The 26,048-nt window shown below is 38.1% G+C and overlaps 1 protein-coding gene across 20 annotated transcripts in view; it reads left to right on the forward strand.

Moving 5' to 3' along the window:
- Positions 1-26,048, forward strand: part of SYNE1 (spectrin repeat containing nuclear envelope protein 1) — a 318,475-nt gene that overhangs the window by 167,242 nt on the left and 125,185 nt on the right. For 18 of the 20 annotated variants that reach the window (XM_049801239.1, XM_049801241.1, XM_049801260.1 and 15 more), the window contains 19 exons: positions 559-702; positions 1,036-1,191; positions 2,584-2,748; positions 3,893-4,065; positions 4,927-5,080; positions 5,224-5,367; positions 7,666-7,830; positions 9,193-9,510; positions 10,250-10,405; positions 11,102-11,272; positions 12,038-12,364; positions 13,622-13,774; positions 15,098-15,265; positions 16,293-16,469; positions 17,361-17,507; positions 18,797-18,922; positions 20,478-20,654; positions 22,460-22,725; positions 23,499-25,659. In XM_049801239.1, the coding sequence (XP_049657196.1) occupies positions 559-702; positions 1,036-1,191; positions 2,584-2,748; positions 3,893-4,065; positions 4,927-5,080; positions 5,224-5,367; positions 7,666-7,830; positions 9,193-9,510; positions 10,250-10,405; positions 11,102-11,272; positions 12,038-12,364; positions 13,622-13,774; positions 15,098-15,265; positions 16,293-16,469; positions 17,361-17,507; positions 18,797-18,922; positions 20,478-20,654; positions 22,460-22,725; positions 23,499-25,659 (5,448 nt within the window). Of the gene's footprint in view, positions 1-558; positions 703-1,035; positions 1,192-2,583; positions 2,749-3,892; positions 4,066-4,926; positions 5,081-5,223; positions 5,368-7,665; positions 7,831-9,192; positions 9,511-10,249; positions 10,406-11,101; positions 11,273-12,037; positions 12,365-13,621; positions 13,775-15,097; positions 15,266-16,292; positions 16,470-17,360; positions 17,508-18,796; positions 18,923-19,155; positions 19,984-20,477; positions 20,655-22,459; positions 22,726-23,498; positions 25,660-26,048 lie in introns of those variants that run through there. The other 2 variants (XM_049801249.1, XM_049801256.1) reach the window with 2 other exon arrangements.

Consider the following 26,048-nt stretch of genomic DNA (forward strand, 5'->3'; position numbering starts at 1 on the left):
GGAGACTGAAAAAGCCTTGACTTACGATAAACATTTCTTAGCAACAACTAAAACATCAGTATGTTATCAACATTATTCTCAAATTAAATCCAAAACACAGCACTGTACCAGCTACTAGGAAGAAAATTAACTCTATCCCACCCGAAACCAGGAAAAGGGGTCAATGTGAATGACTGCAGTCAGATGTTAGGTAACTCTTATTCCAAATTAGCCTTTCTTCAGGCTGCCTTATCTGTGTGGCACTTACATTGAGTCAAAGCTCATAAGATCTCTAAAGCTTCCAGATCAGAGGAAATTTGCTTCAGCCTCTGCTCAGCTGTGTAGACATATCCTACATTGTTGCCTTTATTTTGCCTCTTAAAGAGGTGCTCTCTCAGACTTTTTTTTCAGTGTCTGTTTGCAGGATGGGAAGGAGCAGAGCTGGTGTAATTTATTTGAAGAGCTGTGTAAAATTGACTGCAATTGTACATCTTTTTTGTGTGCTTGATCTGTGTGTTCTGCATTATAGTTATGCTCAGTGCAGTGGGAGTGTTCATAGAATTGTGTATGTCTTCCCAGAACTTAAAGATCCAGATGAAGGACTTTGAAGCAACTGCTGAGCCTCTGCAGGAGTGGCTGACCACAACTGAGAAGATGGTACAAGGAAGTAACAGTCGGCTCCATGATCTTCCTTCCAAGAGGAGAGAACAGCAAAAGTTGCAGGTGACTTCTTCACAAGCCTTTTTAACACAGCTAGACTTTCCTGTCCTATCCTCCTGGTCTCATTGATTCCTTACAAAAGCCTGATCGTTCTAGCATCCTGACCTCTGAATAAGATGAGAACTGGTTTCAAGGATTGCTGTTGATGTTTCTGTTCCATCAGGTTTTGCATCTCCACATTTCTTATGACATGCTGCTTCGTTGCTGTAGCTGTATGGTGTGCCTTTCTCAGCAAGCTTGCCATATGTCACTTCTACTTTTCATGGGGCCTTCATGCTTCTCTATTTCCTGCTTTCTTGCACCCACTCTTATTATTAATGTGCTTGTGCTTTACAGTCTGTCCTTGAGGAAGTAAGCTGCCACGAGCATCAGCTCAACAGGTTAAAAGAGAAAGCTCAGCAGCTGTGGGAGGAGCAAGCTGTCAGCAAAAGCTTTATGCGCAGAGTGTCTCAGTTGTCTTCTCAATATCTTACGCTAAGCAATCTGACAAAGGTAATGCACCCAGTGTATGTGCTTTTAAGCAGTTCATTTGATGTATGTGGGGAAAAAAAGAAAGACTGAAATGTGAAACGCTGCAGTTGTCTTGCTTGTCTGCTCTGTGGTATGTCTGAGCTGTCTTGTCTTTCACACTGGCTTTAAGGAGTGGGAAGTAAGGACCTGGATAATTCCGTGGACAGTCAGTAAAATGAAATTGTGATTTATTTATTTTTTTTTTAATTTGTTTTGATTAAAAAGTAAACCCCACCTGATTATACAATAATCAGGTTTGATTTTGATTATTTCAAGCATTGAAGGTCTTCATATTAGGACTGTTATTTTTGACAAAGTTCCTGTCTTGGAGGAGGCCTGATATTGAATTAGGCTTATAGTTACTACAGTAATGAGAATAATTTAGACTATAGGAAGTGTTATAGGGTAACAATTCAATTCAGAAACTATTTATGTTTGAGCAATTGCTGGTTTGTTAATTTCTACTTTTTCTGTGGAAATAAAAATTATAAAGCATATCTAGAACTGTGTGACTTACTGAAAATGATTGTATGCGTGGCCATAATAAATTTTCATGGCTGGAAAATGAGAAAGGGAAAGAAGCATGAGTTACTAACATTGGCTTATGTGGACAGAACTTGTAGGAGATGTCAGGATGAGAGGAAGGAATTTGAGGCAGAGGATACATATGGTCCAGCCTATGAAAGAAATCCTGAAATTCTTTGGATAGCCATGGATGCTTGAGAAAGATCCCTCTCAGTAACTTCCTAAGCCTGTTTCACTGGCTTGACTTTAGTTCTCTGTGACTGTGAAATACACTCTGCTCTGGATTCCTGTTCAGGCCTTTTAGCAACGTAACTTGAGCATTTATTTTTGAGTCGTGTGACTGCCAGTGATTTTTCAGGAGAATGGTTATGCCAATGGGAGTCATTGAGGAAAACAGGTCTTGTCTTTTCCAGGTGTCAGCAAAGTAACATTGCTGCAGTGGCATAGCTTCACAGGCTTGTGCATTGACAGATTTCACAAGTTATCTTCAGTTGCAATACTGAAATGGAGTTCAGGTGTGATTTAGCAGATGTTTAAGAAAAAGTGAAACCAGAAAACTCTCATCTACTTTGGATGAGGGGAGACAATTAGATGAAGCTTTACATTTAGAAAACAAAAAAATGCATTTCTGAAATTTTCATTTGTATATTATGTTTGGACAACTCATTCGTGTGTGTATGCAAAATTCATTCCATGTTGAAGTGTACTTGTAGTTATCACTTGTAATTATCAATGTATGAAGAGAATTTCTGAGTATGGTTTATGAAACTCATTCTGAAGCACAAGTAGGTAAGGGGAATAAGCAATCCTTTGAACAGCTGCTGGTGCTAATTGCTGTATGAATTGCAGGAGAAAGTTTCAAGAATGGATAGGGTCGTAGCAGAGCACCAGCAGTTCTCACACAGTGTCAAAGACCTCCAGGACTGGGTGACTGATGCAGTTCACATGCTGGATTCCTACTGTCATCCCACTGCAGACAAGAGTGTTCTGGACAGCCGGATGTTAAAGCTAGAGGTATGGAAATAACAGACTCCAGAACCTGCTCTTTTTAGATCTGCAAGAAGAATGCAAATATAGGATACTTTACATTAGTCATTGCATATTAGTGTAACGACTGTTGTTATTCAGACACTGATTTTCAATTTACTCAAAAATAACTCTTTTTATAGAGGAAAGAGGTCATTATGAGAAGTTTTCTCCAAGAAGGATATAAGGACCTTTATGACATGGAAAACTGCCTATATACAAATGCTTAAAAAACTCAAAAGGTGTGGTGTGGCTGCTGAAGGTTAAATGGAAGAAGTAGGATATTCATGCCTGTTAGTTTAATGTATTATTTCCTGGATCATACAGGTGATACAAATGATTTGGAACAGCTTTCCCTATACTTGTTTGCTTTAAAAATGGTGACTATAGTTAAGAAAATAGCATCTATTGATACCACTGCACAAAAGATGTTGAGGAGCAGTACTCAGAAAACAATACTTTTTGTATTATTGATGTCTCCGATTTTGAGCCGTGGCCAAAATATGGACAAGTCCACAAAATTATAAGGATACATCAAAAAGCTAGAGATTTAAAATTACGTTTTGCCTTTTGTTTGTTGAATCTTTCAGGTTCATGCTTTCAGGCTTTTCATGACTTTGCATAGTGTTAAGAAGCTGTTAGTTTGCAACTGTGCAACTCCAGGAGCTGAAGTCTCTAAGCTGTCATTGCTGATAGTCTGCTGAGTTTATATGTTGGTACCTTTGTGTTGCAAATAGATCCTAGAGCTGTAGAACTGTATTTCAGCCCTTTAGAAGAGGTTTGTCATCACATCTTGTTTTCCCTATGAATGAATCCTCCTGTTTTCCATCTAAATGACATTCCTTAATGTCAGTTTTCCACCCAACAGTACCTTCTCTGATATGCTGTAAGTACCTGCACAGATTCCATGAAAACTTCCCTGGTAACTAAGATATTTTTTTTAATGGCCTAAACCTACCCTTTGAAAGTCACTTTTTCCTTGTGAAGCCCAGCTGTGAACCCCACTGTCCCTCTTCCAATTGACAGTTTGTACAAGCTGCTAAATTTGATCAGCTCATCTTCCAGTAAAGCCAGTTGGTATATTCTTGCCCAGATAATGATAAAAGTAAAATAATATCCGCTCACTTTTTAGGGACTGCTAGCAGTGAAACAAGAAAAAGAAATCCAAATGAAAATGGTTCTGACAAGAGGAGAATCTGTTCTGCAAAATACTTCTCTGGAGGGAGTACCAGCAATTGAACGGCAGTTGCAAACCCTGAAGGACAGCTGGGCTTCTCTTCTGTCTGCTTGTATCCAGTGCAAGAGGTAAAATGGCTATGAGGTGCAGAATGATGCTTAGCAACAATGCATTGTCAAAATTTTTGAAAAGTTAATTACAAGCATCAAATTCGTATAAAATGACTGCATGTGTCTAACATTGCAGGTCTAGAGGCCTTAAGTGACATACTCATTTGAAGTAGAAAAAGGGGAGGAAACTGTGAGGGACCTAAGAGTATATTGACAATAAGTGTTAACAAAGCTTAAAAGTGGATTCCATGTTCATAATCTTGTAAATTTTACTTCAAGTTGCACTTGATGCCTTGCATTGTTCTCAGAATTTAGATCATCTTGTTATGGACATTAATGGTTGCTCTGTCGAGATCCTGTCTGGTTTTCCACTTGCTAGCATTTCACAGAAGGTACTGTAATTACAGTGTCCAACAGTGATGCTCAAAGTGATAGAATAATGAAATACAGGGGAAAAATTGTAGCCTTCTTTGGTGGAGCATCACCAGTTGCAAATATTTCAATTTAAAACAAGGAAGGTAATTAAACATTAGAATGCAGCAACATTTGAATATATGTATCAGGACAGAATATTTCTGATTCTGGATCCTATGCTTTCAGTTGTGTTTTACTTACTAAAGCTAGAACTTGTCAGCTAGCTACATAACTTGCGGATGTCCTTAATATTCCAAGTTTGGAAAACTCAATTTCTCTTTATCAGCCAAACAGTGTTCCTAGTTAAAACCTGTAGGGTTTTAACAGCTCTATCTCAGACTGCTTAGCTTGTGATGTATCTTTCTTATAATCAGAGTCTAGAATAACTCTATATGACTATATCTCGCTGCTTAAATAGCATGAGAACCTCCACTATCACAACAAATATGTATTTTTAAATTGCAGTCAACTGGAAGGAGCTCTTTCCAAATGGACGAGTTACCAGGATGATGTTCGTCAGTTTTCCAGCTGGATGGATAAAGTAGAAGCAAGTATGAATGCTTCTGAAAGGCAATATGCTGAACTGAGGGAAAAAACAGCTGCCCTCAGCAAAGCAAAGGTGTGTTTGCTATACAACAAACGAGCAACAAGCCCATATCACCTTATAAGCAACAAAAAAGGCTGAATAACTGCAAGATTAATCTGTGGTCTTGTTTTAATGCTGCCCATTCATAAATGTGTTCTTCTCTTTCTGTTTTGCAGCTACTCAGTGAAGAGGTGTTGAGTCACAGCAGCCTGTTGGAGACGATTGAAGTGAAAGGAGGTGGGATGGCTGAGCATTATGTCACTCAGCTTGAACTCCAGGACCTTCAGGAGCGGTATAAGTTCCTCAAAGACAGAACAAGGGTACAGTTTTTCTCAATAGCGCTCCCTCTTGTTTTGTTGGCAACAAGGATTTTTCCTTTTTGAAAGTCTTTTCATTGATCATTTATTTTACAGTTAAATGAAGAGTAAAAGTTTGGAGACAGCTGTAACTTAATGTAACAGAAGGTTATTAGGTTGATTTATCAATCTGTCTTCCTGTACTACTGTGCTTCAGATCTTTTCAGAAGGGTTCTAAAAATCTGAATCTGAAAAAATTATCAGGTGAATAGTCTGAGGAATTCCGTGTCCAAAATCATATTGTCTTCAGCACAGATATGATTTTACCCATTGTGACTGAAAAGTCGGAAGCAGCTCTGAACCTGTGATTTGCATAAACGTATGTTTTGCAATGAATGTAACCAGTCAACCAGGAATTCACAAATGGTTGACAACTGCAGAAGCTTACTATTGAACACAAACCTTATTAGCAAGTAAACTGACTCTAATGTCAAAAGACCCAGTATGGTAAGTACTACATTTACTGATAAGTGTTAATATTGTAGATCTGGAAAAGATTAGGGCATAGACAGATAAAGATCAAGATGGATTTTAATGTAAGATATAAGATAAAGAAGAAATAATAAAAGACCTGGTGATACATTTAAAGCTACCTGATTATCTCCTGTTAACCCACATTCTTCTGTGGTAATTAAATAATGCTTTATGTATGCACAGAGACGCAAATTTTCTTCATGACAGCAGTGCAGTAAAATTGAATTTTGTTGTCTCACTGATGTCTTTGTCTTGCGGAAAGGGCCAAAATTCAGTTTTTCAAACACGTAAGTGATTCAGTGTTTTGTGGTACTCTCTTCCGCAACTGCAAAGAATGCAATGCACTGTCTTTCTTTGGACCTTCTCTGAATAAATAGACTCACTCAGGTTTGCCAGAAAGATGAGCAAGTCCTGGGAAGTGCTACTGAATACCTAGTATTCCTGTTAGCATGGGGATCCTCTAATCTTTACCTTTTTCTCTTGTGCAAAGCTATACAGACTGCCTGTATTGGCTCAGCTTGAGCAACAGGATGGGAAGAGTGAGAAATGGATGGTAGTTCACAGAGGCAAAAGCTCTGTACCTCTTTCTTCACGTAACAAGAAGCATCCCTTCTTTCTCTTCCAACCTAATACCCCATATGACTTTGGTCTTCCCCACTCCCAACTGTGGTGGTGATGTTAAGTGTCAAGAGTACACTCAACTTGTAGAAAGAAATTCGAAGTTCAAAGCTAATAGCTGGAAAGTAAGGAATGATCAAATCCTTTAATAATCCTTTGGTCATGGGAAAACCTGACAAGCTTCCCCAAGGGTTTGTGACCCAAGCCTGAGCAGACAAAAACCTGTGATTCCCTGCAGCTGCTGTCAAAGGGCAAGAGAACTAGTCTCTCTTTCCTTCTTCCCACTACTGGGCAGGGACAGGCCTTGTAAAAGATTGGTAACGCTCCTCTTTTCTTCCTTCCTCCCACTACCCAGACCTGTTAGAAATAGGTAAAGCAGACAGTAGGTTCATGGCTGCTGTTTATGAAGGTGTTTTTCTTCTTATGTAGCCTGCTGCCCTGGAATGCAGCCTGTCCTGCCTCCATCTGAACTTGATTCCCTCTTCCCATAATTTCTGAGAGGATGTGAATTACATGTAGTATACTTTTCTTCTGCTTAGAAAGACTAGTCTTGTGCTAATATATGACACCTTTCCTGCTGCACCCTAGATATGGCAATATTTTATTGCTGGGTTGTGAAATTGTTGTAACTTGCTCACCCACGTACACAGAAGACTTGCGGCCTGTTTCTCACTGTGCTCTGTAGGAACTGCCTGCAAAGGGCTTGGAGAGTCTTCAAACCTAAAGATATTAGGTACTCTTAATAGAAGATTATTATTCCATTGGAAAAAAAAATTCATACAAAGAAAATTGTGCAATTTTTAAGCTTAAACTCTTACTAATCACTTCAGTAAAGTTAATTTAAATTGGTATAAAAACTAAGAAGGTCTTTTGTTATTAGACACTAAGGTGTTATTTAAAAGTGATTCCAGATCAAAACTTCAAATCCTAGAAGTCGCAAACTTACATGAAAAATCTTTTAGGATAAGTATCTGTATCCCCACATTTGTCTCCTCTTCCCCTGTAATTGATTAAATCATCCTCAGAATCCAAATACTCTTGAATTCTAGGAAAGCTTAGCATCAGATAGAAACTTTTCCCCTTGATGGAAGTCTGGGGTTTATGTTTTCTTTCTTGGTTTGGTGATACACTAAGTTATATACACATATATGTAAATATTTTAACAAGCAGGAGGCAGTAACAAAAGCTGAAGGACTGCTTAACTTACATCAAGAGTACCAAAGAAATCTGAAGGCCTTTGAAGTATGGCTGGAGAAGGAACAGGAAAAACTTGACTGTTTATCACATCTTGATGGTGATGCCCAGAAACAGGAGGCAACACTCCGAGAATTACAGGTACATAATGTGTGACACCCTAAGTAAGAAAAAAAAAAAAAAAGTTCTTGTAAAATAACAGAATAATATTAATTAATATTAATTGCAAGACAAAAATTGCCCCTCTCTTCTTGTGTCAAGAACAGCTTGGAATCACATTATATGTAAGTACTTTGCTGATCAAAGTGGTTCCAGTAAAATCAGTGAAAACATTGTCACTCATTTCCAGAAAGAAGTGTTAGGCCTTGAATGAAATCTCCAGGCATACTAATGTTTTCTTGCAAGTATTGAATTTGTTTTAGATGTTGGCATACCTCGTCTTTTTCCTGTGTTTCATAAAGTATCAGAAGTATTCTTTTCCTTGGGTTTTCATCTTTTATTGCTCTCAGTGCAGATGTGTCTACTTTCAGGCAGTTCCAGTCATGTAGGCTAGCTCCCATGGTGAGGTGGGAAAATGATTACTGAATCACTTAAGTAACAGCGAAGGGCGAACCTATAGGACTTCAGTAATTTCCCAGTTATGATCTTAAGCTGCCTTAAAGTACTTTCATAACTATTGTTGAATTAGCAAAAGGTCTGTACTTGAGTTATGAAATATTTATTACTTTATTCAGGATACTGGAAAGGTCTTTGTATGATCAGGGACTCTGCATCTATGTCTTGTTATTATAGTTTACTTTACAAAATCTGAATCCATTTTGAAAATCTGAATATATATCTCAAATATAAACTAAGATGACACACAACTGTATTTTGTTAAGGTAATTTCCTGGTTATGTTTTCTAATCATATTGAATCTCTTATTGAATCTCTTTATACTTTTGAATCTAGTTCTAATAAGCATGAAAACGCCACACATGTCCAGAAAAGGGTATCGAGAATTATTTTAGAATGATATCTCAAACATATGTAAAAATAAATAGGTTTGTTTATTTTAAAAGATTGAAGCCTCACCTTGTTCCTTGTTTTTAAACAGATTCAATTTTAGAATCAGTCTTACAGTCTGCTTGCCACAGCTGGGAAGTTTTGAATTTAAGGCTGTGCTGAATGGATTGCATCCATCTCATGCCAGCTCAGGCAGCTGATGTTTCAGAACTGATGATAAACTTAGCAGGAGGAGAAAGAATTTAATGCATGCTTTGGCAATAATTTTCTCCAATTCACTTGTCAATAATAGTGATCTTCGGTTTGCTTTGTAAGTGAGCATGCCATCATAGGTGTTCTTAGAGATAGTGTAATATGTGTTCAAACATAGATAACTAAAGGGAATGTCTAGATAATGTGAGGTAACTGCTTTTGTCTTAAGTAGACCAGGGCTTTGTTTGCCATGTGTGAATGAAAGTTGTTAATGTAGGGTATGTATCCATACCTCTGCCTTTACAGGAGCTGCAGGTCCACTGTACAGAAGGACAAGCGTTACTGAATGCTGCTGTCCATGCCAGAGAGGAGGTGATTCCATGGGGCATTCCCCAGATAGAAGACCGAGCCCTGGAATCCTTACGGCAGGACTGGCAAGTTTATCAGCACAGGCTTTCTGAAGCAAGAAGCCAATTAAATGCTATTGTGAGCCGGCTGAGGTTAATGGAGAAAAAATTTCAGAAGGTAAATGACTGGCTAACAGACCTGGAGGAGAAAGTTGCTATCAGGACTGGGAGGAAGTCTGGTAGAGCGACAAAGGAGATGCAGCTTCAACAAATGAAGGTAAAGAATATAGTTAAAGCATTCCTTAAACGAAATACCATGTGAGGTTTTCACATCAGTTCCTGGTTGCATTGTGAAAATAACAGGAAGCATTGCAATTTATTCTGAGGTGGTGCCTAGAACGATGGATCCAAGACAGCTTCGTGCCCTCTGGGTCCAGGTTTCACCCATTTTACTGGTTAGAGGTATGGCTGTATCAATGTTGAAATCTCACAGGGAGATTTGGAATTCATATGCCCTGTGGTCCTGGAGTGGGAAGGTGTTAATGTGGTAACAGCAGTAAAATGTGACCAGCTGTGTTGTGAAGTCGCAGCTGTGTTGATGTAATAATTCTCCTTTAGTCACTGCAAGGAGAAGACATGGTTCTGACTAAACACAGGAAGCAGATTTGAAGAGATTCAAGGTTACGCTTTACAGTCACCTTTAAAACTTCAGGCAAATTCTATAGAAATTCCAGGTTGCAGTTCTGTTATTATTTGAGGGGGTGTGGGGGCGGGGAACGACAAACTATTGACTCTATTGTAATGAAATGCAGTCCATATGGTATGATAGAACTTCCAGCATGTTCATTACGTTAACCTTCATCAGATTCTGTTTCATTTTCCTGTTGTAAATCCATGTCTACAACCATGTATTTGTTTTCCTTTTCAATGATTTCCTGACTTAGTTACAAATAAATTCCTGTTGTGTTTAAGATGTTTGAATCAGTCATATAAGCTGGATAATGTCTTTGTCACAGAAGTGGCATGAAGAAATTACAGTCTACAAAGATGATGTGGAGGAAGTTGGGGTATTGGCTCAGCAAATACTAGAGGAAAGTCTCACTGCAAGTAGAACAGGAAGCCAGGCTACGCAGCTTACATCTCGCTACCAAACTCTTCTTCTTCATGTCTTGGTAAGTACTGAAAATTAATTCATTGTAACATCATAAATTGTCAGTTAAGAAACAAATGTAAACAGACTTTTGTAATTAGACTTTATCAGAGTTTATTCATTACTGTAGACTCAGTAATATAATATTCACATATGTTCATATATATACACAAACATACCTGCAGATTTCATTGGACTAAATGTATTAGAGAACGATAATTGGGATAATGCCCTTTCAGAAATATTCAGTATTAATCAGATGTTGTTACTGTCTTTTTTGGCAGTTGCAGGAGAGAAATTCAGAATTCAGTATGTTTGAATGCTAAATGACCTCTAGAGAAGTGTTTTCAGGTTACCTGAAAGACATGGGTATAGGGAAATTTTGAATTGATACGGTACAGTGTTCAGGTCACTTTAAGTAGTAAGTGTCTCATAGTACCATAATCACAAGTCACAATTCAAATTTCAAAATATAAGTACCTTTTCAGTGTTTAGCATTAACTCAGTTTTAACATTAGTGATTACTACGTGCACACCCTGACAAGACCTCAGTGAGAATTATCCACCAGATATGAAAGAACTCGAAACCTATGTGTTTAATCTTAGTACATCAGGTTTTATTAATAAATAGCAATTTATTGCTATCTTTAGCCAAAAGCAATGATAAACATCTGGGTGGTTCTTGTTTCTTCCCCCTACCCTCCAAATTTGTTTGAAGGAGCAAATAAAGTTTCTGGAAGAAGAAATACGCTGTATGGAGGAGTCAGAATTGGCTTTTAGTGCTTACACAGATTGGTACGGAGCTACTAACAAGAACTTCAGAAATGTGATCACCAAGTTTGATGTGGTTGATAAAACAGCAATGGAGAAAAAAGTGCAGAAACTAGAGGTACAGCTTTCTTGAATGCAGTTTTTGTTTCTGTTCACCAAAAAGAGGATATATTTTAACAAGCATCTTTAATAGCTGCTCAAAATTCTGACTTCACCTTGCCCAGAGAAGCTAATAGGATAAAGATCACCCAGTATAAAACTTTCTGTTCTCATGTCATACACACATTAGATCACAGTTTGGTTCTTAAGGTTATGAATAGTCCTAAATAATATAATCCTATCCTTCCATAAGGCATGTTTGTAAGTGTCTTGCTTTAGGTTAAAACTTAAATTCCCCTTGCAAGGCATCCTGTCATGTATATTTTATACCAGTGTGCACTGTGGCAAGAAGTGCTTCCTATTTCTCTTCACTGAAATAACTCAGTAGTAAAACTCACGTTTCATCTCAGAGTTATAGATGAGTTCTTCATATGTCCTGCAGCTTAAATATAATATGCTTAGGGAAAACTTTTATTTATTTCAGAATTTGGAGTACGAATCCGCTCCTGATAGTCCTCAGTTTCTGTGTTTATCTTCACAAGCCCAGTGTAGAACAAAAGTATTTGCTTTTTCTGCTTCCTTCTAGTTTACCACACCTTAACTCTGGGCAATTTTTTAATGAAAACTCCATTTAATTTCCCTAGCAATTCCTTCTGTGTCCTTAGCAAAATAAATTAAAAAAAATCATTAGTCTCTTACTGATAATAGAACTATATTGACTGGAGAAAAAAAAAAAAGGCGAGAGCTTGCATATGTTTTCTGTTAACCAACACTTCCTTCACAGCTGCTACTGAGTGATATGGACATAGGGCACAGTTTACTGAAATCCGCCCGTGAGAAGGGGGAGCGAGCCATAAAGTACATGGAAGAAAATGAAGTTGATCAGTTAAGAAAAGAAATTGGAGATCATGTGGAACAGCTTGAAGAGCTGGCTGGCTCCATCAGGAAAGAGCATATGACTTCGGAGAAGTGCCTTCAGCTGGCAAAGGAGTTCTCAGACAAGTACAAGACACAGACTCAGTGGGTCACAGAGTACCAAGCCATGTTACGTGCTCCAGCAGAGCCAAAGAGCGAGCTCTATGAGAAGAAGGCCCAGTTGTCCAAATACAAGGTAAAAAGGGGTTATATCATTGTACTATCAAGACAATTTTGACCTAGTGACTCGCAATAAATCCTCTGATCCAGGTGTCTGTTCAAGTTTCCCCAATAGATGTATGAGATGTCTCTGGCCTGGATGTCCAAATCAACATCAACGTGAAAACATGCATGGTACCTCTATCAATGAAACAGAATGGACACCTGAATTTGAAATGTGGATGTCCTAATAAGGCTTCCATATCTGAAAATTTCCTGTTATGGAGCAAAACTCTTTTATGAGTACACATATGAGTAATTCCATTGATATCAACAGAGTTAACTGCTGTTTAAGCAAGGATAGAAATCAATTGGTCTTCACTGCAGACAATTGCCTCTGTTTGCATTGGCTTAATCAGCTTTCTGGTTAAAGTTGGATGTCCCAGCTCAACTAACATCTAAGACAGCCAGCTGCTATGGCCTCCTCTGTTTTTAGTTAGGATTTTAATGAAGTCATGGTTGGGTGGGTTTTTTTCCCAGTTGTAAAAATGAGTAGAAAAAATTGACAACAAACCTCAGATGTGTACTGGGTCTGGCTGTGATGGAGCTAAATCTCCTCATAGAAACCCATATAACGCTGTGCTTTACATTTGTGGCTAAAAGTGTTGCTAACAAACCAATGTTTTGGCTGTTGCCGAGCAGTACCCACAGAGCATCCAAGCTTTCTCTCTGAAACTGCCCACTACCCCTCATCAGCTTCAGTACTCAAAGTCATATGTCATAGCTGTGTGCTTGCTTTCTACACATTTGGGGAGCTGGCATCTCACCGTCATTTGATAGATGCTGGCATGTGCCATGCTGTTGGAGCACAATGACATAGCAGATCAGTATACTCCTGAGAGTACAGTGGTATACACTTATTTGCATACTATCCCATTAAGGGGATGGCTTTGGTGATGCTTTCCCACCTATTTGCAGAATTTGTTCCTCTGAGCAAGTTTTACCCCTAGCACTTGCCCCTTGACACATATTAACTCCCTTTCCTTCACCAGCTCCAGATTATTAGCCATGCTACTAGCCACTCACTAAAGGAGCAATTGCCTTTAGGTGCCTGCAAAGTTGTTGTCTCAGGGCATGGCTGGCAAACATAGTCCTGCACTGGTAGCAAAGCTCTTCTCATCTGGAAAGGATGATATATACCATGATAGAAGCCTGTACTTCAGACCAAAGAGAAGTTAGTGAAATAGATCTTCAGTGTTCAATAGATTTATTTTAATTCTTGCTTGTGTTGTAGTCCATACAGCAGACTGTTCTGTCCCATGAGCCTTCAATAAAATCAGTGATAGAAAAGGGAGAAGCACTTTTTGATCTGGTGAATGACGTGACTCTGAAGAACAACATTCAAGACCTTCAGAGAAGTTATCAGGAACTCTGCAGCACAACTAAGGTAAAAAGTCAGGAAGAAAACTCTAGGTTCTTTCAATTTGCTGTATTTTTTCCCCTCTTTAAGAAGCTGCTATTTGTTTCATGTTGTCATGTCACATGCTGTACACAGAGCCATTTAGATTTAATTTCTTGGGGGTGGGGAATATTCTTGAATAGGGGAGGAATTTCTACATAAATACATCTAACAAGAGTAGCTGAAATGAATTTTGAGTGTGGCAGGTGAAGTCTGTGTAGCACTGAGGGGAAATTATATATCAGTGACTAGTTTGTACTATTGCTACTATTTTTAATTTCTTTGAATAGATTGCTAAATACATTATTTCTTGAAGGGACAGATGCCCTTAAATTATACCATTTTGTCTCTTGTTTCTGCTAGATCTTGCACAAATCCTGTTTAATCTAGTTGTTAAATGAAAGTTGCTGGGGAAAATGAACTGCAAGATGGATATAATTTAATTGAGCAAGGGCATTATTAATTAACATTGATTCATTAGTCCACATGTCTGTAGTACTTTGAAAGAACTAATACCTCTAAATGTGTCCTAAAGTATGATTATTCCTAAAGCTTTTAATAGGTTATACTCCTAACAAGGATAAGCTCTGCAAACCATGTTAGTACTTATGTTTGACCTAAGTATATTTAATTGCCAATCCATCCACCAATAGCAGATGATTTTATTTTTCTCACAGTTGATTTTTAATTTACAGACATTGCTCTGATCTGTACCACAAAACTGGTATCTGTTGCATTACTTGTAATGTTGATGACTTAAATGTAAAGAAGTGTATGAAAAATCTTTCTTAAAAAGAATAAATACATTTTAACTCCATGTGTACATTCTTTATTTGCCTAGCACAATCACAGGCAATACGTATGTGCAAAGGCTATAAGCAGCAGAGACCCAACCATAACATTTGGTAGGTCATGTGCAGGCTCTCAGAGAGCATGTAATAACTTTTTAAGTGAACTTAATGTCAAATTGACAATGTTCCTTTTCTTAAAGTAAGGAGAACCTCAGTGTTTTCCTCAGTCTTCAAAGTATGGCATTTCATCTGGAGTGAAAGTACTGCTCACTACCGCAGAGTTTATTCACACAAGTAATCCCTCTGATATCTTCCTTAACAGTCTAATCATGTGAGAGTCCCTCACAGGAATATAAATTTAGAAGATAAATCTCTTACTATGCTTTCAAACTCTTGTTGGGTTTTGGTTTGGTGCTTGTTTTTGTTTGGGGTTTTGTTTTTTTTGTTTTGTTTTGTTTGTTTGTTTGTTTTATTCTTCTAATTACCTGAATATTTAATCTTGGTTATTGTGGACCTGCAGGCATACGTTGAAACCTTAGAGGTGAGAGTAAAAGAACATGAGGATTACAATAGTGATTTGCAAGAAGGGGAGAAATGGTTATTACATATGTCCAGCAGGCTCGTCAGCCCTGACCTCATGGAGAGTAACAATCTTGAAGTAATCACTCAGCAACTAGCTAACCACAAGGTGGGTTTGCTATTGGGTAAACTTCCTTTGTCTGGTAAAATAGAATTTTTCTTCTTTGCTTCTCTGTCTCCACTCCAGAGCTCTAGTTTTGTCATTCACCTGTTTTATCCCTCTTACTGCTATGTAAATAAGCATCAGTGTCATTAATGTAGTTTATAAATCTGCCTTGTTAGCACTGTTTTGGATGATACTGCATCTGCACAAGTGCTTTGTTGTACACTGGTCTAAATTCTGTGTCAGGTTTTTGCTGAAATGTCCCAGGAAATAGGCCACAAAAAGCAGATTAGGGTCATTTTACTGCTAAGGAATTTTTTGCTCTGGCACTTTTAAGGATTAAAAAAAAAAAAAAATATTAATTTTCCATATTTTTTTTTCCCATCTATTAGTTTGTAACATTTCCTCCATTGCCTTTATTCAAGGTATTGTTATGGTTGCTGTTAATGATAATCATTCACCACATCGATAGCTGATGCTTTCTAGAAGATAAAAGAAAGCAAAATCCAACCCTCCCTACCATTCCCTGAAACTGAGTTCCCAAGGGCACATATTGAAATCTTTTAACTCAATGTGATTGGTGTGTTACTCTTTAAGTAACCTCCTTAGATAAAAATTTGGCCCCACCAAAGTCAATGGAAAGAACTGTCTACAGTGGAAGAGCTTATGGAATAAGGTACAATTCAGCATCAGATTTAATCCTCATTACTAGACACAAGTTGGTGGAGCCCTGGAGAGCATGTGACAAAGGAAAATTAAGGGTGGTCCTGTGGCATAAGCATGTAATGTGTACACATTATGAGAGTGCTACTGATGTTTCTGTGGGACATCTATGTACAGGCTTTTGACAATGGTTTTAGAATGAATATACACTCTAATAGCTTGACTATAACAATACACATTGTCTGAAAACTTTTTTCCAAATCTGAAGTCAAAGTGTGTTGTGGGGGGCGAAGCTTATTTAAAAAGCTGTGATGCAGAACATGTTTTAAGTTTAAAATATTTCTTCAAAAGTATTTTATCTATTTCTCAGGCTATCATGGAAGAAATTGCAGGATTTGAAGATCGTTTGAACAGCCTTAAGAGTAAAGGTGATTACTTGATCAATCAATGCACAGAACATCTTCAAGGAAAATTTAAGCAAAACATACAAAGCCATCTTCAGGGGATGAAGGACAGCTATTCTGCCATATGTAGCACAGCCCAAAGAGTAAGTCCTGTTTCAAAAATGTTTTTATGCCATTTAACTCTCTCTACTGTTTCCATCTAAATTGAGGTTACAGGTTACTAATGTAGCACTTCATCATTACTGTGCTACAGTTGAATTCCTTGTGATCCAAATGTTGCCTTGCAGCCAGCAAAACTAGCTGCCTATCAGTTCGTAAATTAATCTCTCCACACCCTCACTACTTTCATGTTATGGTAGCTTCTGAGCAGCTGCAGGAAAGAAATTAGAACTATTCCTACTTAATAAAACTAGGGAGCAAATTGCACTCTTGGTGTCAGTAGTTTACGTATGTACATAAAGGGTCTTAATTATGTGCTAGGAAATACTGTCTCTCTTAGTAAAACCAGAATATACAGTTAAGAAGGGCTAGCTGGGTCATTCTGTTAATCCAATTAGGAGATCAAGCCAGCATAGTCCAAAAAAAAAAACCAAACAAAAACCCCAAACCAAACCAAAAAAACCCCAACAACCTCAAAACCCCCCAAAGCCCAAACAAAACACCCCCCTCTGACCTCCCTCCCCCTGCCCCCAAGTAGACTTCATAGTCAGTAAGATTTGTAGAGGTAGGTAAAACCTCATACTAGGTCACTGGCAAAATGTTGAACAAGAATACAGAAATAAGAGACAATACTCTTCACTTGCATCTTTATTTTTTCTTTCCAGAAGCTGTGCCTTAGATATTGTCCATCATCTCCACAAATTAGCAAGATGCAGTGAGAGCTTAAAGAGCTTTCAACCCTTGGTACTTTTATGTACAAGGGCTAAAATAACCACAGTTTTAATATTTTGTTTTATTTGCAGTTTTCAAGGAGGGAGAAGAGAGCGAATAGTGGTGTTTGGAAATGTGATGACTTTACAAAATGTTTATTTTAGGTGTACCAGAGTTTGGAACATGAACTCCAGAAGCATGTTAATCATCAGGATACCCTACAACAGTGCCAGACTTGGCTGTCTACGGTGCAGTCAGAGCTAAAGCCAACTACCTGGCTGCCTTTCAGCCTGGCAGATGCAATTAAACAGGTAAAAGTTCAGCACTTGAAAATGCTCAGTTATCCTTAATAAGGTGAGTTCAGGTAAGAGCTTTATATTAATAGAAATTAGATACTCTGTGTGACCTTCTTAGAGGGCTGTGTAGCCTCATTGTTTATTCCCAGCTCTGAAAGGAATATCTTGAGTGAAAAATAACCATAGGTGAAAAATCACACAGGGCTTTTGCTAGCTCTGCTTAATGCTTAGAAATATGTTACCTGAAAAAAGTTGGCTAATCAGATAAAACTGCTCAGGTACTCCACAGATGTGTTTAGCAGAGAGGTTGTGTCTTTCTGCTTGTCCAACTGCCCATCTGTCTACTCATGTTCCTATGTGAGACCTGGTTTCATAGTACCACGGACACAGAGTCTGTTAGCGGGCAATTAAAACAATTTTTCAGCCTGAGAGCATACAACTGCCTCTAGCCCACATTAGCCATTAAGAATGGTTTCTTTGCTTCTTGATTATTCTCAGTAACTCAATGTATTTTACATTGGATTTGTACCTTGATTTCAAATTAAACTGGTATCCTACTAAAAATGCTGGAATTCAGGGCTGTCTCATCCACCATGTGGCTTAGTAGAGACCTTGAAATACTACAGATGGCAGCTCTGCAGGGTCCGGGGGAGCAGGGGGTGACTGTGGGGCCAGCAGGGCAGCACCTTCCCAGTGACATGCAGAACTGCAGCACACAGGTGAGGAGAGCAGAGTCCTCATTTTCTTTCGGGATGAGGAAAACTCATAGGGAGAGGTGAGCTCCTATAGGCAATGTCAAGAGCAAGAACCCTCAACAGCATCATGTTGTCTGATCTTGGCAGTCATAGATATTGGGGACACTGGAAGGGTTTTGGAATATGTTGGAAAGTGTGTTGTGCCACTGGGCTGGATTCCCCATGATCTATCAGACACTGGAGAATTTTATAGGTATAGGGACATGATGCATTAATAATTGGATAAAGCCCTGCTTCCCATTCACCTTGGGAAAGTAAGTCACCTTGTTGAAACTGCGTGTATCCATCCAATGCTTTGTTGATAAAGAAATAATCTAGGTAATGCATATGTCACTAAGTGCTTTGATACTTGGATGATAATCAAGTTTTTAAGAGTTACTCTTTTCCATAACTGTGACAGAGCAGACTTAGCTAATACAATAGTGTATCTCTGTGTTTCATCTTTTGGAAATAATAAGTTAAAATAAAAATACTAAAATGCAAGATTGTAATAAAATAAGAGATTATTTCCACATTCTCAGAGTTTATTTGAGGATTGTCTTCCCTCAGGTAAAACATTTCCGAGCTCTGCAGGAGCAGGCCAATACATACCTGGATCTTCTGTGCTCCATGTGTGATCTGTCGGATGCCACAGTGAAGAGTACAGCAACAGATATTCAACAAATAAAACATACGGTACAAGATAACCACAACAACCTGCTTTTAATCCTATTTAGAGCTTTAACTGCCTTGATTTGTCCTCTTTTGAAAAGGTCATATTGGGTAATGGTTTAAAGAAGTGTCTTCTTACTTTCATCTTAAGTATTTCCTTTAGAAATAGTTTTCTCTTTCTGGTTTGGTTTTGGTTTTTTGTTGTTGTTGTTGTTGTTGTTGTTTTGTTTTGGGTTTTTTTAATTATTATTATTTTTTATTTTATTTTTTATTAAATCAACACATTGCCATCCTGGTAGTAATGCAAATACACATGAGAAAGGTTGCTGAAGGTACTTAGGCAATGTTACAAGATGTTGGTCTAAAGCCACACAAATAACATTCTATGGAAGAAAACCTGATCCAAATTACTTGTTTCCATAAAATACAATTCAATCTGTTCTTCTCTATATTTTATTAAAGCTTAGACATATTTTACTGTTATTATTTATTCAACAGTAGACTCATGTTCTTACTAGGGTATACTAATATATTAATTATAATCATCGTATTTTATGATGATTCATTTCATAACTCCGAGTGCATCTATTTCAGCATATTTATTTATAGAAGTGTATCTCAATTTTAAATTTTAAAGTAGCTTCATGCTTGGTTTTAGAATAAAATTATAAACATAAGTTATTAGAAAAGAAACATTATGAACATTCCTGTTGTTGTGAACATGAAAAACTTAGTTTCACATACACACACAACCAAACTTCTGAAACTACTTCTACCAAGAGTAAAAATCTAATAGATATAGTAACAGTGTTCCATACCAGAGAAGCAAATTCTATAAATCCAAGTAGTCCATAAACAAATGGCAGTCCAAATATTGAATAGCTAAAAAGCATCCCAAACATCAGAATAAGATTCTCCTTTTACATATAAAGCAGCGAAATATTTTTAAGGAATCACAGACAGTACAGTGCTGAGATATATTAAGCTGGTTGAGTGTCTAAACCTTAAAGGCGCCCTGCTACTGTACTTGGAGCAAAAGAAGCTGTGTGACTATTGGTTTACGGTGACTGATGGGCTCAGATCCGGTAAGCATTCTTCTTATTGGCATTTTACTAAAGGCATGTAAGCAAAATAACTGGGCTAAGCAAATTAAATGAAAGTGTTTAGTTTAAGCTTTTATTTGGTCATTGTGAAGGCATGTAGGGCACAGTCCAGCAATATTCTTAGCATGCAATAGACTTAATTATACAGTTAATTTAAGCTTTAACAGAAGACCGAGAACACTTTGAAATACACATACTCATAAATATACTTGCTTCTCTCAAGGGTGGACGATAATTCTTTTTTTTTTTTTTTTTTTTTTTTTTTATTCTCCACAGCTTTCCTTTGATAGGTCTGATTTTTATGACTTTTGAATGTTAAGACTCTTTTTATGAATATTATTAGCCCCTTCAGAATCCAGTGCAGAAATTTGCTTTAGTACAGTATTGTGCTCAGATGAAGAATGGTATTCATCCTCCATTCTCCCAGAATAGATGCATTAAAGCTTTCCTACTCCTTTTCATTTCTTTTCTTCTAGATTGAGCAACAGATAATGCACTCACAGTATTTGGCTCAAGGCTGGGAAGAGATCAAACAAATGAAGGCTGAGCTCTGGATATATTTCCAGGATGCAGATCAACAACTACAGAATTTGAAAAGGAGACGGGCAGAGTTGGAGCTGAACATTGCCCAGAATATGGTACTCCAGGTTAAGGTAAGGAGACTTTGGGTTAAGAACAGAAGGTAAGGAAGAAGTTCATCCTTTGGCTGATACTATAATTCGTGTTATATGCACATTTTGCATACAATTGCTAATATATTCAAAGTAAGAGCAGAGAAGACAGAGGAAAAAGTGTTCCCTTAATGATGCTACAGGCTGACACAGAAAGCAAAACACCGTACTTTAGTATTTTTCTGGTTTTGTTTTTTTAACAATAGACAATTTTCAGCCTACTGTTCTGATTTGTCTTCACTTTTGATAGGCTAATTGCTGATCACAGTGGACCTGAAGATAAGATCTGCAACTTGTACTTGTTAAGTTCTTTGATTTCAATATTTCTAAATTATTTAGATGTATTTCAAAATTAGTCTAGGAAACTATTCAGTTTTGCTGGACTCTGAAAACTACTGGAGAATAGGTATCATAGAAACCCAATTTAATTTACCCTAAATAATGAGAGAAGTGCCTTCAGATCTTCACTTATTCTTTCTCATTGCAGAAGAGAGAATTTATATGGTTATTCTGCACACATCACAAACATCAGTAAAGTAACAAGAAGAAATAGGAAAACAGATTTTTTTCTTTATTAAATGATGAAATGCTTGAGGTTTGCATTTTTGGTCTAGATTTCACTTGTATTCTTTTCCTGATATGCCAGGAGTGAAAGTAAACAGCACTTCCTCTTCATGTCTGTTCTACACAAGTGTTTTAACAAAGTCATAGGCCTTGAAGATTCCTCAGCACAATGCGGACTGAAAGCTGTTACACTAGTTGTCATTAGAGTCCAGGAAGAAGCAGGAGTCTGTATTTCTTCACTATTTCAGTCAGGAACTTTGGATTATTAGGAAAGGCAGGCACCTGCTGTACTGTCATATGTGGCACAATGTGTATTTTTTCCTTGAATTTGCCCTGGTAAAGGAAGATGCCTAGCTCTATTTGAAGCAGTCACAAAGAGGAATGAGGCAGAGCTGAGCAGTAACATCTCTTCTGCAGAACCCCTACCAGCCCTCAGTGAAAACGCATCACCCCAGGAAAGTGCTGGAGCTGGGCATGGCTGTTTAGTTACACTTATTGGAACTAGAGTTTGGGAAAAGATAATATTTACCCTGGACAGTGAGTAAGTGTTGAAAAATATTTGGTTAGTTTTAGTTGTCAGTATATTGTATATTCTTTTTTCGGGGTTCTCTGTGACTTCTTATTCAGTAAGAAATGTGTATGCAGATGGACTCTTATTTACTAGAATTTAAAGCTCCAATAGCAATCATACCTAGATAATCATTCTTTGTTTCAATAATGATAGTGATAATGGCCGCTATTATAGAATTAGGAACAAAACAAAGTATGGATGTGGGGGCTCACTGACTCATGGACTCTGCTTCTTATTTTTAGTCTCTAATGAAAAAGGAAAAGGAAAAAATGATCTAGAAACAATACTGGTGAAATGAATTCTCATGACACCCAGACTATCTTGTGTGTTTTAGTGTATGGTAGGAGCTGTGCTAGTCCAGAAGCCTGGACAGCAAGGTGTGACTTGATCGTGATTTCTGTTTCTCACTGGCACTTGGAAGCTGCTCTGGTTTGCTTTCACATCTATAACCAACCTGTCCTCACCTGGGAAGATGAGAAGGGAGGTTAGGGGAGGGGAGAAGGCACTTCTTCCTATTTAAATCTGCGCAGCATTTGCCTCGGCAGATAATGAGTCCTTACACTATTTATTTATTTCAGAGGTTTTATCTAAATTCCATCTTATAATTTTGAGTAGGTGTCACCATATTGGTTTTGACTTGTATCTTTTTCAGGAATTCAGTCAGAAGTTGCAGTCTAAACAGTCAGCTCTTACCTCTGTGACTGAGAAGATGAACAAACTAACCCAAGGACAGGAATCACCTGAACACAAGGAAATAGGAGAACTGAGCAACCAGTGGCTGGATCTGTGCCTTCAGGCACACAGTTTGCTGATACAGAGGGAGGAGGATCTGCAGAGGACAGGGGATTACCATGATCGCATGAATGTTGTTGAAGTTTTCTTGGAGAAGCTCACAAAGGAGTGGGACAACCTGGCTAGGTAAAAAAGGAGTAGCATGCGCAAAGCTGACTTAGCGCATATACCCTGAAAGAGCTATTTACAGAGTGTCCCTAAGTTGGATCCATGAAAAATCCCTTTTTCCATGCTTAATTAAAGCAAGCCTGCCTTATTAATTATAGGTCAATTACTTGTATTGAAATAAAGAGAGTTTGAGAAGCCAGATCTTCAGTGTTTGTCTTTAAGACAAGTACTGATCGATCCCATCTCAGGGTATAGCATTTTCTGATATTTCAAGAATTTTGACTATTTTGTTTGAACTCTTTCATTTATGTTTACTGTGTTTCATGTGTGTTTTTCATTGTGATATTGTATTTATTAGACTATTACATTAAAGCTTAGTTGCTGCCACTAAATGATTGCAGCTGCTTTGTATAGCATAAACACACCAGCTGTGTGTAAAGTTGTAAGAGTCTATTACTGCTGCTATCACTGTCATAGAACAACATTCACTTCAACCTCAGTACATGTTGTTGTTCGTACGTGTAATATAACCAGTATGCTCTAGTATTCATATTAATTTGTATGGTCAGCCTGATGACCGTATTGCAGATGAAAGGGAGAGGAATAAAAATGTTAAACTCTTAAATTAACATTCAAGACTGGTACTCTCAAAAGAATCTGAAAACAGTAGGTATCGGTATCATGTTGATTTCAGTATATAGTGGGCTTATAATTCATCCTGACGTCTTTTAAAAGTCTGTCCTGAGAGAGTATCTAATAATCCATTTCTGCCCTGTCCATTTTGATAACAGATCTGATGCTGAAAGTACAAATGTGCACCTTGAAGCTTTGCAAAAATTGGCACTGGCACTACAGGAAAGGAGATTTGCTCTGGAAGATTTGAAAGATCAGAAACAGAAGATGATGGAACATCTGAATCTTGATGACAAAGAATTAGTAAAGGAGCAACTGGGTCATTTCGAGCAACGCTGGACTCAGCTGGAGGACCTTGTCAAAAGGAAAATTCAAGTTTCTGTTTCAACCTTAGAAGAACTCAGTTTGGTGCATTCCAAATTTCAGGAACTAATGGAATGGGCAGAGGAGCAGCAACCCAGTATCTCAGAGGCTCTTAAACAAAGTCCTCCCCCAGATTTGGCTCAGAGTCTTCTCATGGATCATCTTACCATTTGCAGTGAGCTTGAAGCCAAACAGCTTGTTCTGAAGACGCTTTTGAAGGATGCTGACAGAGTGATGGCCAACCTAGGGCTCAATGAAAGGCAGGAGCTGCAGAAAGCACTTTCTGATGCACAGCACCATGTAGATTGTCTCAGCGATCTGGTCGGCCAGAGGAGAAAGCACCTGAACAAAGCACTGTCTGAAAAGACCCAGTTTCTCATGGCAGTCTTTCAGACTACGAACCAAATTCACCAGCATGAGAAGAAGGTAACGTTTCCAGAACACATTTGTCTGTTGCCAGAAGATGTGAACAAACAGATCAGGACTTGTAAGAATGCCCAGGCTAACCTGAAGGCCTATCAAAATGAAGTCACAGGGTTGTGGGCTCAAGGAAGGGATTTAATGAAAGAAGCCACAGAACAAGAAAAGAGCGAAGTGTTAGGTAAACTGCAAGAACTACAGAATGTGTATGACACTGTTTTACAGAAGTGTAACCAGAGATTGTTAGAACTGGAGAAAAACATAGTTTCCAGGAAATATTTCAAAGAAGACTTGGATAAAGTTTGCCATTGGCTAAAACAAGCTGATATTGTCACATTCCCAGAAGTCAATGTAATGAATTCTAACTCTGAACTATACAGCCAACTGGCAAAATATCAACAGATTCTTGAGCAGTCTCCAGAAAATGAAAATCTGTTACTTGCACTGCAAAGAGATGGCCAAGAAATCCTACCATCACTTAATGAAGTGGATCATTCTTATCTGGATGAAAAACTTAACATTCTCCCTCAGCAATTCAATATTGTCACTGCTCTGGCAAAAGAAAAATTATATAAGGTTCAGGAAGCAATTTATGCCAGAAAAGAGTATGCTTCTTTGATTGAGTTGACAAGTAAAGCTCTGACTGAGCTAGAAGATCAGTTTATTAACATGGCCAAAGCTCCAGGTGCTGTTTTAGCCAAAGAAGCTGTGTCACTCCAGCAGGGCTACAGAGATCTCTTAGGTGAAGTGGTGAGCCTTGGTGCAGCAGTGGATGAACTAAACCAGAAGAAGGAGGCCTTTCGAAGCACGGGCCAGCCATGGCAACCAGATGAGATGTTAAAACTTGTCACGCTGTATCACAAGTTGAAAAGGCAAATAGAACAGAAAATCAGCCTGTTGGAAGACACAATAGAAGCATGCCAGGAGCATGAGAAAATGTGTATGCAGTTTGAGGCACAACTAGAGGCAGTGAAGAAGGAGCAGATTAAGGTAAATGAAGAAACGCTCCCAATAGAAGAAAAGTTGAAAATATACCATTCTCTGGTGGGCAGCTTACAAGACTCGGGGAGCCTTCTGAAGCGAATAACTGAACATCTAGAAGCCCTTTCTCCTCAGCTTGACTCATCTGCACGTGAGACAACAAATCACCAAGTTCAGTCTTGGCAAGAGAAACTAAAGTCTTTGCATGCTGCCATTGGTGACACCGTGATGGAGTGCGAGAACAGACTTGTGCAAAGCATAGACTTCCAGACAGAAATCTGCCGCTCACTGGACTGGTTGAGATGGGTGAAAACAGAACTTAATGGAACATTAAGTTTGGACCTCAAACTGCGAAGCATTCAAGAAGAAATCCGAAAGGTTCAGATACATCAGGAAGAAGTGCAGTCAAGCCTGAGAATAATGAATGCACTGAGCAATAAAGAGAAAGAGAGATATATGAAAGCAAAGGAGTTGATACCTGCTGACCTGGAAAATACTCTTGCTGAGCTGACAGAATTAGATGGTGAAGTTCAAGAAGCTATACATGTGAGACAGGTTAGTGCACCCAAAGTGTCATTAGTTTCTTTCTCATGAAGCTGGGAAAGATCTCTCTGTGGCCTGATGTTTGTAATCATCATGAAAAGATTGATTTTAATAATCCTGTTGTTTGAGTTTTTTTAATGACATAGGTTGTGGCCTGTTTTCATGGATGACTTGGGGGGGAAGGGGGAAAAGTCTTCCTTAATATGCATTTATACCTGCATGTAGAAGAGCAAACTCACTCAAAACCTACTTCCATGTAGTCCCTTCGGAACTGTATTTTAGATATAATAAAGGGAAAAGAAGGTAAGCATGGGCAAAATCCACATTCTCAGCAGAGGATATTTTTGTTGCTGCTGTGAATTTTATGTCTGTAACCTTCTGTATAATTTTCCCTTTTATTT

This window comes from Accipiter gentilis, chromosome 5 (genome assembly GCF_929443795.1).
Source record: "Accipiter gentilis chromosome 5, bAccGen1.1, whole genome shotgun sequence".
In the NCBI taxonomy this organism is placed as follows: Eukaryota; Metazoa; Chordata; class Aves; order Accipitriformes; family Accipitridae; genus Astur; species Astur gentilis.